An 18,445-nucleotide genomic window follows, 5' to 3' on the forward strand; every position below is an offset into this window, starting at 1 on the left:
TGAAATTCAGTGCGAAAGGTATGGGATGAGAATCAACATTAATAAAACAAAGGTTATGTGATTTTCTAGAAAGAAAGAGGCTAAGCTAAACATTAAAATAGGAGGGCAAAAACTAGAGCAGGTAGAACAGTTCACGTATCTCGGTAGTGTCTTGGACCAACACGTTCAAAGTTGTAGGGACGTGAGGAGAAGAATTGCGCTCGGCAAAGAGGCTTTCACAAGGAAGAGGGAGTTGATAAGAGGGACGTCGAGTAAGAATATTAAGAAAAGTCTCGTAAAAACATTTATATGGAGCGTAGCTATGTACGGTGCGGAAACGTGGTCATTGAAGCAGGAGGATAGACGTAGATTAGAGGCTTTTGAAATGTGGGTTTGGAGAAGAATGGAGAAGGTGAAATGGACAGAGAAGAAAACAAATGAGGAAGTACTTGGTATGGTGGGCGAAGAGAGGGGTTTGTTGGGCGAAATCCTACGAAGGCAGGAAAAGTTGATGAAGGGGGTATTGACCGGCAGTGGGATGTTGAAGACTGTAATAGAGGGGAGAATGTTGGGCAAACGAGGTAAGGGACAGAACAGGATAGGGATGTTGGACGGGATGAAGGGAGGAAGAAAGTACTCAGAGATGAAGAGGGACCTGATATAGAGTAGGACGTTGTCTTTTGCTGGGGGTCACAAATTGTTGAATTAGTAAGTTTGTCCATCCAAAAACCTACCTTTACCGGTAGATTACCTAATGATAATAATAATTCATGTTCTCCATTAAAAGTGTTAATTCGATTTGAATAATATATTTGTGGATTCCATTTATACCTCAGAATAAAAAAATTAGTGCTCTTTTTACATTGAAAAAACTGTATGGTCTGAGTATATTAATTTCTACGGGGTGTGATAATTTCAATTTAGCATTAACAAGAAGAAATGAGGAGTGTTAAATCCCCAACTGACATGAATACATGCATTATTATATGGGCTAGTGCAATACACTGAGCAAAATGCTTTCTACTCCGCGCAGGAGAACATAGTACCACCATGAAGAATGGCTACCCTATTTATATTTCACCTTCCTTTTCTCTTCTCCTATATTTGCGATTCCCTTAAAAAATAATGCTTCCTTGCCTGTACTTGTCCACAAAGATCTATCCAAGTTATGTCAATTTCCCACAATTGGTATTGTCAGCTCATGTTATTTTTATTTAGAGTATGTTGATAAATTAAATTTCATGTTAACATTTGTTCAACTAATCTAGTTTAAAAATTTATATATAATTTTCAGTATTAATCATTATCAATTGTTTTTTTATGAGCAGAAATTTTTAGATACCTCTTTAGATTTTAATAGAATTATATTTTCTCTTTGGCTGCAACATGTCAACAGCTTTCAAATCAGTACAAAACAAGATTCATATTTGATAAAAAAATTTGAATGAATCAAAATATTTCATTAGTTTAAAATGCATAGCTAACGAGATGCTTTAAAACATGATAATTATATGTGTTATGCGTGTCCATGTATGTGTGCGTGAATGTGTGTGCGTAAAAGACCAGATTGGAGAGACGAGTTCTATTTTCATAAAAGGCCTGCCATCCAAAAATGGAAGGGCAATGCTGAACAAATTAGCAGGAAAATCAGCATTCCTAATTGGGAAACTGTATCACCATATTTGAATCGGAGATATGCAGATTCTTCACATTGATTACAACTCATAGCTTGCGACTCTAAAGATAAGATCTAAATAGTTTTTCTCTGGATGGTTCTGGTATCCTGAGTGCCTTAGGGTGCTTATAAGCAAGCTTTTACCCATCATCAGGTTTCCAAAGGCTGGCCAAGCCAGTTGAGCTTGCTCAGGCAGGTGGAGAGTTCCTGGCCTTCCTCAACATGCTTCTGTAGATGAGGGTGTTTTTGCTCCACTAAGCATCTTTATGTCAATTTGATTATTAGAGTTAGAGTCTAACACCCTGATACTTATAATTTAACCTTTTGGTACACTTCAAGGCATATTATGTACCAAACTAACATATCTAGCATTATTTTGGGATATTAAATGGTAAAAAATAGATTTAAAAATTTAGAATCTTTCATCTCCTAGATACCTGATGAGATATTCCTTGGCATTTGCTTGCCAAGGTCATGTGGTCATGGAGATGCCATCAAAGTTACCCTCTCGACCATTGAACTACAGGATGAGAGGTTTGGCAAGCATCACTTGCCAAGGAGGATCTTTCTCCTGGATGACAAATACCTCAGTGGCGAGTACTCCTACTGGAAGGATCCTCGAGTCTACATAATGATGTGAGTGCCATTTGTACCTATGCACCGTACCTTTCATTTTACAGTTGTTAGTGTGCGATAGCTAAGAAATGCCATGTAATCTAATATAAGTATATAAGCACATGCAAAGAGCACATCATTATTTATTTCCCTAATTTTAAGTAATCCTATGCATGCCTACAAGAAATCTCATTTTGCATAAAATTTCTCTTTTAAAAATATTTGTTCTTTCATACAAAACTTATGTGCTCTGAAGGAAGCATGGGATCAGGATTCTATCGTATGTTTTCCCAAGATGGCATTTATCTGTGCACATGTACTGCAAAGCCTATGCATGACAGCCTTATGTCCAACTGAGCTTTAACCAAATTTTCAGACTGGAACCTGTTCTACCATAATGATTCACTATGGATTAATTCTTAGAGTTTGTTGTTTTCTGGTATTGCAATGAAGTGTGGAACTTTCTGTTTAGAATACGATAAATTTCATATTAAATGCTGGAAAATGCATATTTTAAACAAAGTCAGTACTTCTCACAGATATGGAATAATTTGGCATTATAAGGATGCCAATTTAATTGATCCCTTTCTTTAAAAATTGAAAAAATAAACTTTCATTTGCATAGTTTTGCTAGTCACAGTGTATAGAAAATAATTCAACAAATAACATGTAGGTACTTCCACTGCAGTGATTATAGTATTGAAGAATGGCTCTCTTGAATATAGGGCATATCTATGAATTGTCCATGAAAATATTGTCTTTTTAATCTGCACAGTGGTGGGTAACCTGCTTTAAACTGATGATCATTTACTGAGCAGTTATTCAATTTCTGGCTGAATGGAAATGAAAATAATGACTTACATTGACTCCCAATTCACACATTAAACCCAAAACTACCCAAAGATTGGTTTGGTAGATGAAGGTGGATATCACCTGAAACTATCCCTGCAGCATTTGCAATTCTATACAGCTGCTATTTCAGTGGTGTCGGTGGTTTCCCAAAAAGCCCTGGCCTTCAAAAAACATGTAGCTCATGTGTTATAAAACATTTAGATTGCAAAAGAACTTCAAAGTTTGGGTCAGCATGTCGTCTTGATAAATACGAGGGTCATCCGGAAAGTAGTACCCGTTCGTGAAATAAAGACACAAAAGTAAATATTAACAAACATAAAAAATTTTATTTGAAAGAGGATACTTTAAACTACTTCTCAACATAATCTCCAAGCAAATTAAGGCATTTGTCATAACGTGTGACAAGTTTCTGTATTCCTGCTGCATAGTCCTTCGCCGCCAGCTCATTGAGATACGCGAGGGACCCATCTTGCACAAATTTTTGCATAATGCAGATGGTGTTTAACAATTTCATGAACAATTGTTCGAGAAACATTGGGAAAATGCTCACAGATGTCATCAATTGTGACGCGCCGATCGTTCCTCACGAATTCGTCAACTGAGCTCACCAGTTGGTCTGTAATGACAGACGGTCTCCCCGAACGCTCATCGTCGTGTGTGTTCCCCCTCCCCATGTTGAAGTTGCGACACCACCGCCGAACAGACGACTCGTCCATTACATTGTCTCCATACACCTCCTTTAATTGGCGATGAATATCACATGGGCGAACGTTTCTTGCATTGAGGAATTTAATCACTGCCCTCACTTCACAACTGGCGGCGTTCTCAATTTTTTTAAACATTGTAAACAATCACAGAAACAACACAGGCAATGCTAGCGTCACGCAACTTGGCTCAGAGAAGGCAGACAAGGCACTGAAGCTATCTGACCTCGTCCAGCGGCTACTCGCGTCGTCAGCACTTCATGCGGCACGAACGGGTACTACTTTCCGGATGACCCTCGTATTTAATGCCACTAAATGAATATAATAAAGTATACATACAATTTTTTTCAGTGCCGTGGTTGGGTCTGTGGTGATGATGACCATTGTGGGAACCATCTATGAATTGTGGTTGATTTCTGCCACTAGATCTAAAGAAAGTAACTGCAAAGATTCAACTTCTGATCAAGAGATGTCATCCATACACACCGAAGAAATGGATTCAAGCAAGATTTCAGGTGCAGACTATGATAAGAAAAAATTTAAGCCAAACTTGAAAACAAACAAGCATGTATTTAAAAATAGCACCTATTTAGGTCCAGCTATAAACTGATGTTACTACAAATTGTTGTACGATACTGTTTCTGTGACTTTAGATCTAACTCGCATGTGCTGCATGATCATGAATGACCTCATTTTTTGTTTGTTCTCAGAATGCAATGGCAACCATATAGCATATTCACAAGGTTCTTTATGTGTGTCCGATAAAATATTGTCTTCAAGAATGGAGAAAAATATCACAATGGCTAGTGAGGCCATGTCCCTCACCAAAAAGGGAGTTGATGAAGGTAATGCATTATTTAATGAGAAATTGTGTAAACTATTCCATTTTACTTAACTATTCATTAAAGTCGGCATAGTTTTAGGAATAATTAGTGCATTAAAATAGAATTAACTTTATAAGTGACCAAATAATTGTTCAGTGGAGAACGATTTTGATTCATAAAATATTGTCGATGGTGTTACATATTATTTGAAGATATGCATGTGTCATTTAATTATTTATTTATTTAATGTAGTGTTTTGCTGATAAATCAAGGAAAATCAATTTTGCATTTATCATGAATTTCTATTCTGACTCTGCATCTTGAAGATGTTTAAATTTGGTAAAATATGCTGCTTTAAATGACATAATTTTGATAGATTATGGTTTTATTCAAATTTTCTTCTCTATTTATATGCATAACAGAAATGGTTGAGTTGTTTTCATGTTGATATTCTATCTTTTAATCTTTCTTTTAAATTGAGGTGCAACCATAAACTAATTTGAATCTTTACAACAGGTCCTTTTGATTTTCTTTTAAACAGAAATTTAATATGTGATGACAACTTCATAAATATACATATTTGCCCTATAGCAATAGCATCTAAAGTTTCCTAAAAATGTTTATATCTTTTTATGAATGCTTTTCATAACAAATAGGAAACTTACACTTAACTGTTATGATAATTTTTGCAAAGTTATCCTTTGCCAATTCTAATATGTGTATCATTTTCAGGTATCGAAAGACTTGCTTTGCCCAAGAGTGAAGTTGACTTGGTTCTCAAGCCGCAGAGAGAGAGTTTTATCTCAAAGCTCCTTCTTTGCTTCTCGGCTGTTACAAATGCAAAATCCATCTGCAGCCTAAGTGTGGGTGCAGACACGATTGCACCAATTCATGGCTTGCGTTTCTTCTCATTGCTCTGGGTTATATTGGCTCACACATGCCTTGTGGCATTTCAATTTTCAGGTTTGCGAAGTTTTTTTTAATTTTCTATGATAATTAATTCATTAAAAGTATATCGTTAATTCTTCCAACAAAGAGCACACAATGTTTTGGAAGTCAGAGACTCCCATCGACATGCTTTAATTTCCATGGGGAGGTTCTGGTGGTCATGGAATCACAATCTCACATATTAGTTTCCTGTCATTAATATATCGTGTTTTGTGAGAATATGACGTGAAAATTTTAATTGATGATATCAGAGTAGAAACTGCTGTTAAACATACAGACATGGCATGTAAAATACTATGCATTCATTGGGGTAAAATAGCAATGAATGTTTCTGCTAGATGAGTGGTGCAAGCATAATTCCCTCTCTCAGGGTATATAATTCAAGCTTAGTATGCTTCACTAATAAACACAAGCCAAAACCAAACATCATCATCAATATTGATGGAAAACTGATTCCACAAAGTACCGGTTCCTGTTCCTAGGTGTTGAATTGGATAGTAGATTACCTTGGGATGTTCACATTCAAAATGTGCATTATAAACTAAGTTCCATTTTCTTTCTCATCAGTGCAAACAGGCACACTGTCAGTAGTAACATCCCAAGAGCTGTGTATAATGGTTATTTTTATACACATGTAATTTACAGTGTTATTTTCTTGGGTTCTTCAGCGAAAGCCAGTGCTAAATTTAAAACACAAACAGGTCTGTTTGAATAATGTGTAATGCATTTTTAATGCACCCTCTCTAAAAAACTTAACATTCGGCCACTTCCATGCATGTAAATAAACCAAAATCATCAGTTTAAGGTGTAACATTCAATGTTTAACTAGAAGAGCAATGTTAAAATGAAAGCTATCACCATCACAATGCTAGAACCTCAAAAAACCTGCACCAAACATTAGTGTGAACTAGAAATCCTACACTTAAATATTGGCCTCGTTGTTTATAATAAATTAACTTGTAATATGAGGAATCTCAACAAAATGTCCCATCCCTATTTAAGAAAAAACCTTAAGTATATCTCTTAAAACACATGTTTTACTCCGTTGATGAATATCTTCAACTCTAATTTGAAATTTTTCTGACCTATATTTTCTTGATGTGTCCTGTATTTCTACATGCATACTTTTGGACACATAAATGATCAATTGATTGATTTACAACTAGGTATTTCATAAAATGGCTTCACTTTACTTATAATTGCTCATTCTTTTCATTTCTGTTTCTTTATTATAGAAATGAACTTTTAACTATACATAAGTGAACCAACATAAAAAATTGAATCATAATGGTATAGCCAGACCATTTCCATATACATTACTACTTGTCATAATCCCTATGTAGGAGGGAAATTATTCACCTATGAAGCAATAACTACAGATGAGACTTCATCTTACCTGGGCGTTACATTCCTGAAAACTATGCAAAAAAGAAGTAATTAATTAAATGAAAAATGTGGGTTTTTGCATCAATCACTGAATAAAATGACTGTAATACAAATGCTGCTTCATCAGGCTGTTCAAAATAAAGGTACAGCCAAATGAATGTTAATGGATCAAAGAAAAGAAAGGGAAGGCGAGAGTTTCATGAACACAAAGCTTATTTTCAAGTTCCCCAGTTAAAATTGGAAAGCAAAGGTGGAGGTTGTCTACCTCAATGGCAACTGTCATAACCCGAAATTCATGGTATGTTAGAGATAAAATGTTTTCTAGAGAGAATCCATAGAATGATCAATACAAAGCAGGAAATGAAATCATATTGTTTTATCAACCTCACATTGAATGACAATTCATAGTGTATGATAGAAAATGTCTAAGAGTTATACATCACTCACCAAAGAAGAATCTAGTTGCCATTGATACGAAAGAGTGAAGCACACAAAAGGATAGATGGCAAATAACAAGCTTTACCTATGAATGAATACCATAGTTCATAGCATACCCTGAGATTTCATTGGTATTGTTATTATTACTTTTTATTTGCCCAGAGATCACAATACAAAAATACCAGGTGGGTGGTGTATTTACATGATATAAGGCTTGTCAAAAAGGAGCAAAGACACAGGCTCAATTAAGATACAAAAAAGAAATGATGCTCAAAGTTAAATAAATGTTTGGCACAAACCCATGAACATTGGCTGTAACACGCACATGCAATATCAAATTCAGAAAAATCATTGATCACAAACATGAATCAGACCATGACCATTGCTAGAAATTAAAATTATGAACTTACTGGTCAGGAATATTGTTGAGATATTCGTCAACCGAGTAGAACATATTATGCTGTAGATATCTTTTTCATTTATTCCTGAATGGAGCAGTTCCCTTCGTATCCTTAATAATTTTGGGTAGCTTGTTACATAATCTGATGCCCATTTCATTGGGTCCTAATTTCAATGCTTTAGTTCTTAAATTCCCACAATGGATATCATTCTTTCATCTGGTGTAATGATGATGATAGGCAGAGTTAAGAGAATAGTTGCCAATGCTATTTTTTATATACAGAAGTAAAAACATAATGTAGATGCACGGGAGTGGTAGCAAATTTAATTAATGGAAAATAGGCCTTGATGGAGCATTGTGAGGTTTCCTGGTGATGATTCCAATAGCTTTCTGTTGCATTTTAAAGATGGTTTGAGAAATAGTAGCAGATCCCCATAATATTATACTGTAGGTTATATTTGAATAAATTTCCCCATAGTATAAGTTGAGTAGTACAGTTTTACTTTTAGTTTCATACAGGTGTCTTAATAAGTAGCAAGTTGAACTGAGCTTATGTTGAAGGGCTTTTACATGCGTATCCCAAGAAATATTTGCACACAGAGAAATACCTAGAAATTTACATTCCGTCACATGCATCTGTCATATTCTTATTGCATCTAAAGTATACTATTTTACTTTTATTTACATTTAAGTCTAGGAAGTTGTCTGCACACCACTTGTTTATTGGAATTGTGACAGACTTAGATTTTTCCACACGGCTGGGATATGTTTATGTTGATATTATTACATTAGTGTCATCAGCATAGAACACTGGTATTATTCCATCATTATTTGGTAAGCAGTTAGGTAGATCATTGAAGTATATCAGAAAGAGGAGTGGCCCAAGGGTTGAGCCTTGTGGAACACCTTTGTTCACTTTATATGCTTCAGACGAATATTTTGACCCATCAACTGATAACACTACTTTCTGAGTACAATTATGAATATAGGACTTCATCCAGTTTAGAGGAATTCCTCTTGTTCTTATTCTATTGAGTTTAATTAGTAGTCTATTGTGGTTTACATTATCAAAAGCCTTTGAAAAGTCAAAAAACATTCCAAGAATTTTGCGTTTAGCATCTAATGAATTAAGTATGCTGTCGATTGCCTGGAAAATGGCAGTTGTGGTAGACCTTTCAGATCTAAATCCATGCTGAGAATTTGAAAGCAGGAAGTTTTTTTCGAGATAAGATGCTATTTGCATAACCATGGCTTTTTCCAATATTTTAGCAAATGTATTTTGAATGGCTATTGGTCTGTAGTAGTTCATATCATTGACACAACCATGGTTTTTATATATGGGCACTACTTTTTATTCTTTTAATTGGGGTGGGAAAATCCCTTACATCAAAGATTCATTAATTAAAACTAAAAGGGGTGCTTCTTGGCTTCAAAATAATGACCTGATGATTGCTTGATTATTTTATTTTGTTGCTTCATTACCACCATGTGGTGATTCCATTTTTAGAATTTAGTTTTATTTCTCAAAATATTTGTGTATAAGTTAGAAGACAATTTTTACCTAAAATTATTCAGTTTTATCTTGAAATATCAAATATCTTTTATTACCAAAGTTATTCTAATTAATTAAAATACCCTATAGTGGGCAGGAAACATTGATTTTTTTTCTGGACCAGATCTAAGCCTGTACACAAAAGTTGTCAATTGCTATCAACATCATCCATTCAAAGTATTTTTGAAATTTGTATATATTTAACTGAACTCCCTTGCCCCTGAAGTAAGAAATTGTTGTAATAACCTTAACTCACCGGTAGAGGATGGGATATATCTCCACAGTAATTAGCTCTTGGCATGGACTTTATTGGCACAGGAAATACTTACTTACTGCAAATTGTGAATTTGTAGTAGGTATCTTATTATTTGTTAATTTTCTTGTTATTAAATCTACAGATAATAAAACTTTCCGGACCCGAGCAGAAAGGGATTTCTTATATCAAACATTGAGTAGTGGCACATACTCAGTGGATACATTTTTCTTTATCAGGTAAGCAAAAGTTGCAGATAGAATATAATCGTATATTTCATTCAATGTTTCTAACAACTTTAATGCAAAACTCAGAATAGGTATTACCTATGTAGTGACAATCTATAAATCTGAAACAATTAACTCATACTTTTTAATAAGACAATTGGGTTGATTTTTTTAATATAGCAAGGAGTTTCCTAGAGTGACATTATAATCTAAAATCCTCTACAATCCTAATGAAAAAAATACCAAGACTTCAGCATTTCACACAGATGCAAATGGTTTAATATATTTAAATTATCAAAATATCACATGACTTAAAACTTTATTAACTCACTTTATTCTGTTAAAATATTCTAGCCCTGGAAATTAGAGATCATGTGCTAAAAAATCACACCCATTGCACTCAAAGTTCAGAATCTCTCTCGCGAATGTGCGCATCTGATTTGAAGGTATTAGCATGGGTGGATACAGACTTCCTCCAAGGAAGGGCTAAGGCATTAATGAAAATTTAAGACAGTGAATGTGTATTAGGCCAATGTGGCTCGTCTCTTCTTCTGGCTATGCATGCCATGAAACACACTGTTCTCATCCTTTATGATTTTGTATGTATGCTAAACTACTATCCTTTCTTCTTGTGTGTTGTCTATTTCTCCTTTGGTGGGTGAAATAGCTCCCTAAAGTTGTGAGTGTGCCCAAGTTTAAGAAAGTTATCCGGAACTGGCTGACTAAAAAAGCATTCTACTCAGTAAATGAGTTTTTTGATTCAAAAATTGTGTGGTCCATGATAATCATACAATCATTTGTCTCACCAAATGTATTTTGAGAAATTTGATATTTACCCGTTGTATCTAAATATGTGTTTATGTAACCATAATCTCTAAACTATGCATCTCTATGACGAAGACTATTGCAAAACTATTTTGTTTAATGTCCAATAAAATTATTATTATTATTAACACCATCTCTTGGTCAAAGAATCGGGGCACTTGATTGCTTAAAGCATCGCAGATCTCAATGTAAATTATATTTCCTGGATAGCTCAAGTGGTTAAGAGCATCCGCCCAGCAAGTTGAAAGATCCAGAGTCCCACTCTAGAAAATATTTTTACACTTGTGATTTGCCTGATTCCGCCTTCCCCACCTCTACTGTATTCGGCCTTTATGTGTGTTCACATCCCTTTTCCTTATATCTATTTCTATGTGAATGAGTATTTGTTCGCCGTTTGGCAGGATTTCATGTTTGAATGTGTGTGTGTATATATTTGGCCCCCCTACCCTGGTGTGCAAATGTCAGGCTTAGTGCTTAGTGATCACCTACAAAACCAACCTTCAGATTGATAACTGTGTTTATGGTGTCTATGTATATGTGTGTGTGTATATATCAGTTATCAATAATAATAATGACATCGATACTTTGCAGTGGCCTGTTGGTGTCCTTCTTATATTTCCGAACAGTCTCAAAATATGATGTTCACCAACTGACATTTACTTCTGGTGGATTCAAGGCGAAGGGAATTCAGTTCATTGGAATGGTTATTTATCGGTTCCTCAGGTAAAATATATTAGTAATGAATTATTTTAAAATGTTATATATCTAAAAGTCACCATTGAATTATTTTTTATTTAACTACTAATGTATTTAATATTCTTTGCCAATTGAAAGAAATTGTGGATATTTGGTGAAAACTATTATTTTTATTCAGTTTTTTATTGCAAATTCCCACCAGCATTTTGTCATTCCTTATGCAATTATTCCATTGAGTGTAAAATAATTAGATAGGAATGAATATTTTATCAACAGAACTCATTTATTATTTATTCATGCACTGTTATTTACTTCTTTTTGCAGTGATTTTTTTAATTGTTTTTATTTTGCTTATATATATATGAAGAACTCGAAGGAGGAATGAAAGTGGGCGGGGAATTCGTAAAATCAGTTAGGTTTGCTGATGACCAAGCTTTAGTTTGTCAGTCAGCCAAGGGGTTGCAAGCATTGCTGAGTGAATTGGAAATTCAGTGCGACAGGTATGGGATGAGAATCAATATTAATAAAACAAAGGTTATGCGATTTTCTAGAAAGAAAAAGGCCAAGCTTAACATTAAAATAGGAGGGAAAAACTAGAGCAGGTAGAACAGTTCACGTATCTCGGTAGTGTTTTGGACCAACACGGTCAAAGTAGTAGGGACGTAAGGAGAAGAATTGCGCTGGGCAAAGAGGCTTTCACGAGGAGGAGGGAGTTGATGACAGGGACTTTGAGTGAGGATGTTAAGAAAAGACTCGTAAAAACTTTGATATGGAGCGTAGCTATGTAAGGTGCGGAAACGTGGTCATTGAAGCATGAGGATAGACGTAGATTGGAGGCTTTTGAAATGTGGGTGTGGAGAAGAATGGAGAAGGTGAAATGGACAGAGAAGAAAACAAATGAGGAAGTACTTGGTATGGTGGGCGAAGAGAGGGGTTTGTTGGGAGCAATCCTATGGAGGCAGGAAAAGTGGATGAAGGGGGTGTTGACCGGCAGTGGGATGTTGAAGACTGTGATAGAGGGTAGAATGTTGGGCAAAAGAGGAAAGGGAAGGAACAGGATAGGGATGTTGGACGGGATGAAGGGAGGAAGAAAGTACTCAGAGATGAAGAGGGACCTGATATAGAGTAGGATGATGGATTTTGTGTTTAGTTAGGAGTAATAAAATATTTGTTTGGTAGTTGTGTCCATCCAAAAACCTACCTTAAACGGTAGATTACCTTAAAAAAAAAAAAAAAAAATATATATATATATATATATATATATATATATATATATATATATATATATATATATATATATATATATGTTTATATATATCAAGTTTATTGGTGGTAATATGAATATTTGAATGATAAATGTTGATGCAGTCTTTGATTATTTTTATTAGATTGACGCCTCCATATATGTTCATCTTGGGACTTGTAGAAGTAACGATGAAATACTGTCATGACCATGGAAGCTTAGAACCTGTTGCAACTGACTACATCAACTGTCCTAAATACTGGTGGAGAAATGTCCTATACATAAACACAATGTTTCCATTGGAGCAAAGGGTAATATATTTTTTATAATTCCTAAAATTTCAGAGATCATATAATTTTGATTCCTAAATTCTTAAAGTGCAGTTTCCTGAATGAGTAGAAAATGATACCACAATGGTACCTCGCTTGGCAAGCATAATATGTTCCAGAATTTGCTCTTAATGCAAAACACTCATTAAGTTAAACAATTTTTTCCATATAAATTGATGTAAAATGCAATAATGCTTTCCATGCCAAAAAAGTACTCATAAATGTTCTCCATTCATACACAAGTCCTAAAATCAATTGTTGTTGCATCTATGAGAATTTCTTGGTAATTTAACTTTCAGACTCTGAATAAATGAACACTCCCACCTTTGTAGATCTTAAATGTGCAATATTTTTGCAAAGATATTCACATTTCATTAACATTACACCATATCAAGGAATGAATGGTATGCATGAGAATTTTATTCCCTTCCCTAGTGTCAACAGAGCTCTTATTAATTTATGACCATTTCCTCAGTATCTCAAGGAGATTTGGTTAAATAGTTTTCTGCATATGCATATAGTATGGGTAAACTAAAGACCTCTTTGTCTGCTAAGGTTCATTATCAATTTAGAGACTTCCCTTCTGAAGAACGACCTCATTCTATCATATATTTCTCACAATTATTTAAAAAAGGTATGCTTGATTTACTATGACTTTTGCATTAAATGCATGCCCACTATCAAATAAAGATCTATTCGTTGGTGAAATACTGCGGAAGCAAATTAAAGAAGTATATAAAAAATAATGTTCCTGATTGCCAAAAATTTTAAGTACATTAAGAATCCTAGGTAGGTACCAATCCCTTATGTATTTTTAATGTGACCATTTCAAATCAATCTCTATTTATAATTATGGCTACAGATATTCTAATCAATTGTGGACTTAATGAAAGTAAGATCAATTGCAAAGGAGCCACAGGAGATGCTGTTGCCTTAATGCCATTGGGTTGTGTGTTTGGTTATTATGACTGCATTGAAATACTTTCTAGTCATAGTGATAAAAATGCAATTTCACTCTATTTCATTGAACAGCAACATGGTATTTTAACTAAACTGAGTATATTCATGAGCACGGAAGTATACTGCAGTGTAGTGAAGCATGTCCTTCCACTGCCAATTAAATGGTAAACAATCAATAAGTTTGTTTTCACAGTATGATCATTTTAAATTTACTTTTACTCGTATTGTAAATATTTGTTATGTATTTGATATTTTCTGATGGCTTCATTTCTTTTATGCAGTGCATGTCCTGGAGTTGGTATCTGGCAAACGATACACAGTTCTATATTGTTGGGACTATAATTCTCATCATTGCTGTCAAGTAAGCCAAGATATTTCTCATTTTATATCATTTTTTGTATTTTTCATTTGTCATTTCATATTTCTCCATGAGATTGTGTGTATTTTTATCGAGTTTATCTCATCATATAATATCTGTTTAGGAATAAACAAAGGATAAGAGAGTATTTTGAAATGGTATTCTCCATACTTGAATTGCTTGATGCATTTGATGGAATGGGTATTATTAGCCTTTTAAAAAGTTCACAACTATCTTGAAATTTACTTGCCTCCTATGCATAATGAAGGTCAATTGTGCTGACAGTTCTTATAGAAATGGGATCACTCTTCATACATCTATACTGCAGCTTATTTTTTTCAATGATTCTATGACATATCATATGAGGGTGGTATGAAAAGTTTCCGACCTCAGAAAATTTCAGAAAAAATGTCTTGTATCTTTGTCAGGTCGGAAACTTTTGAGACCACCCTCGTTCTATTTCCTAAAAGTTAATGGTTACAATGAAGAATTTTTTCATTTTAGTTACTTCTGGCTAGCTGCAGGCATGGTGGTTGTTTTCATGCTTAGCGCTTGGTCAACAACGGCTGTTATCACCATATATACCGAGCACACTCCAACGTAAGTTTGCATTGTTGCACTTTCCCAAAATTTTATTTCATTAATAAATCTTGTCTTTCATGATAGCATTGAATGTATTTTATTAGATGACATCCCAGGGATAGTCATAAAAAGGTCGTTTAATGCTATTGAAGATCAGCTGCTGTTCTTAATTAATGAATCCCTAAAAACTGGAATTTTCCCAAGCCCTCTTAAATCAGCAAAAATCGTGCCAATTTACAAAGGGAAAGGTTGCAAAATGGCAATGAATTCTTATGGACCAATAACCCCATTGAACCAGTAAGGGAAAATATTTGAAATAGTTTTTATCATCGTCTAGTATCATATCTTGAAACATATAACCTATTATCCACATCTCAACATGGATTTAGAAAAACAAGGTCCACTACAACAGCCACATATCACATGGTGAATCAAATACTTCTAGGATTGGATAATAGAACTGAAACTTAAGGAATATTTGTTGATTTCACTAAAGATTTTGACTTTGTCAATCATCAGTTACTCTTGTATAAGCTGAAATGTTAAAGCTTAAGAGGCACCTCCTACAAATGGATTGAATCATATCTAAGTGAACAGCATCAGCGTGTAAAGCTCTCAAGAAATGGCTCCAAATTTGTTTCTCCTGGTAGAGAAGTAACACTGGGTGTTCCCAAGGGTTCTGTACTTGGTCCTATTTTATTTTTAATTTTTATCGATGATCTCCCAGATAAGCTTAAGTTAATTAAGGAAGTATACCCATTACTGTATGCTGATGATACAAATATCATTGTGTCAGCCTCCTCAGTAGACAGACAGAAAGAGCAGCTGAAATAACTCAGATTTTCAATGAATGGCATCTTCTCAACTTCCTAAAACCCAATTTCAACAAGTCCAGCCTGATTTATTTCACTAATAAAAACAAAGTATCCACTCCAATCTCAGTAGATGTAGAAGGTGTGAGCATTCCCCAAAATTCCAGCACCCAATTCCTGGGAGTAATCCTGCATAGAAACATGTCTTGGGAGGTACACATTTTCAAATTATGTAGAAAGTTAAGCTCCTTATGCTTCCTCATTAGAAATATTAGATATTCTGTAAATTTAGAGGTTGCTGGCTATCCATTTACTACGGTGAATTTTATTCTTATGTTACATTTAGTGTTCTCTTCTGGGGTTCCTCTCCCCATGTGGGCATAATCTTCAAAATCCAAAAGAGGATTATACGTATTATGAGCAATGCCCCTTGCGATGCACCATGTAAACCTCTCTTCAAAAGACTCCGTTTATTACCAGTACCTTGCATATATATATTTAATGTCATCTTGCATGCAAAGGGTAATATTTCCCAGTACAAGTCCAACCACAATTACCATAGTCACTATACAAGGACCTGCAATGACCTGCACCAACCATTTGTCAGAACACACTATTCTGCTCATGGACCCAAAGCAATGGGCTTAAGGTTATTCAATAAACTTCCCTACGAAATTAAATATGAAACAAAAGTACCTGTTTTCAAGAAAAAGCTGTTCAACACATTGAAAAATAATATGCTCTATTCTGTGAATGAATACTAGGAATTGTCGCTATGCATCAATTCTGGCTTAACCAATTAATATGTAATTATACTATTGTATTGGTATGTATGTATATATTTTGTATCTCTTCTAAAATTGTGAAATTTATATCTGACGTGTCCTATATTTGTATAATATATGAATACGCAACAAATCTCCGGACATATAAATGTATTATTATTATTAACTTAATATTGACAGTGAATTTTTTATGAAAAGCAGTTCATTTTTATTGCCAAAGTTTATCAATTCTCCCGTGACTTTTATTTATCTAGGACCCAAGATCCATTTGCACATTATGATGAGCTTTATGACAAGCCATGGACTAGAATTGGACCTTATCTCATTGGAATGTGTTTGGGATGGATACTTTTCAAGACGAAATGCAAAGCAAATATTAAAAATGTGAGTCTGTGTTTCATAATGAATAACCATTACAGGGAAAGTTTTTTCTCTGATGTCAAATAATGGATTGGATGAATCAACCCCTACATTTTTAGTTTTTATATGTTATATATGTAGTTAACCACTGCTACGTATGCACAAATGGCATTAAAATATTTTCCAAATATATAAGAGAGTTGGTAATCTAACGAGTCCTTCAAGTTGGGAGAATTACAGACATTAAGAAAATGTTATAGACTGATCCTCAGCAATGTATGCTTGCTTACACAATGACATTTGTGTTAATTTTATATGAATGTAAACTTCCAAAGACAATTGGATTTGTCTGCTTAAGTTTGATTATAACTCCCATTAAAACTGCTCATAATTTGTTTTAATGGCTCACTTCCAAGAGGATATAATGGTGATTTGCTTAAAATACCATGAATAAATTAACTGATCTAGCTTTATTATTGGAAATTAACTGATCTAGCTTTATTATCAGAATAAATAGTGCTCTGATATCTTCTCCATATATGACACTATAATATGTTTTTCTACGTTCAATGAACAAGAATTGCTATGATGGATATACCTGAAAACATGAGTTTGTAACTAAAGCTATAATTTTTTTCTCTTCCTCTCTCCAATAGTGGGTGCTCTGCATCGGCTGGATGTTGTCCATGACTGCCCTGAGCCTGATAGTATACAGCTTGTATTTTTTCGAGTTTGGCCCTGCAGCATCAGCTGTCTATGTGTCATTGTCTCATTCTGCTTGGGCATTGGCACTTGCTTGGATTGTCTTTGTTTGTGCCACTGGGAATGGAGGTATGCTAGGCAGTCAAATTATTAGGCTTTTAAACTCCTATGACAGTGAAGGTCATGTCACACTGAAATCTCAATTTTTTTAAATACCCTTCTTAAATTGTAACATCCCTTCCAATGCCAGGATTCAAACTAGAAACATTTGGAGCAGATGGTGAGGATGATATCCATTATGCTGAGTAGTGGCATGTGTAGTGATAATACGGAGAGCTGACTATTGATCATTTGTTTGCAATTTCTGAATATCTCCTCTTAATATTTAACAGATAATGTTTGGAACATGAAATATCCAGACATAAATTCACTTTCCTCACCAAAATATGTGAAACCTAAAAATGCTTCTCATTATGTGTTCACTAGCTATCCATTTTAGCAAATGACATTGAGTTTTCAATTAGTTGAAAAGTGAATGTGCTATAAATGGAGCTCATGTTAGGGTTAATTATATGGATTTTATGCTTTTATTGCTTGATATTATTTTATTCAGATGATCAACACCAGTGGTGGAAGAAATTGGAGCAAAACTCTATGACAGAAAATATTTTAACAAAATCAATACTCGTTGATGTGACAAAATATTTCACTCTTGATAAATTTATATTGTGCTTTATTCATAGTTTATGCAACTCTTAGCATAGAATAAGCAAAACTTATCTACTACACATGAAATAATCATATTTACAATATCTTTGCTCATGCTAAATTATGCATTTGAGTGATACTTAAAAATAAGTGTGATCTGTCTAATTATTTCAATGATTGACATTGATCCATTGGGTCAGAGCTTTTTTCAGGTCAGAACAGAGGAAACTTG

At 34.3% G+C, this 18,445-nt stretch overlaps 1 protein-coding gene across 1 annotated transcript; it reads left to right on the forward strand.

The window, feature by feature from the left end:
• The first annotated feature begins 1,479 nt into the window (after positions 1 to 1,479).
• Positions 1,480 to 17,814, forward strand: LOC139696581 (O-acyltransferase like protein-like). Its single transcript, XM_071595419.1, has 13 exons — positions 1,480 to 1,509; positions 2,088 to 2,290; positions 4,177 to 4,340; positions 4,536 to 4,670; positions 5,382 to 5,612; positions 9,772 to 9,865; positions 11,270 to 11,401; positions 12,763 to 12,928; positions 14,188 to 14,267; positions 14,769 to 14,864; positions 16,698 to 16,827; positions 17,460 to 17,634; positions 17,756 to 17,814. The coding sequence occupies exons 1-13, from the start codon at positions 1,480 to 1,482 to the stop codon at positions 17,812 to 17,814; spliced, it is 1,695 nt and encodes a 564-aa protein (XP_071451520.1).
• The last annotated feature ends 631 nt before the right edge of the window (positions 17,815 to 18,445 follow it).

Source organism: Hetaerina americana, unplaced genomic scaffold, assembly GCF_022747635.1.
Source record: "Hetaerina americana unplaced genomic scaffold, ioHetAmer1.1.p SCAF_1, whole genome shotgun sequence".
In the NCBI taxonomy this organism is placed as follows: domain Eukaryota; kingdom Metazoa; phylum Arthropoda; class Insecta; order Odonata; family Calopterygidae; genus Hetaerina; species Hetaerina americana.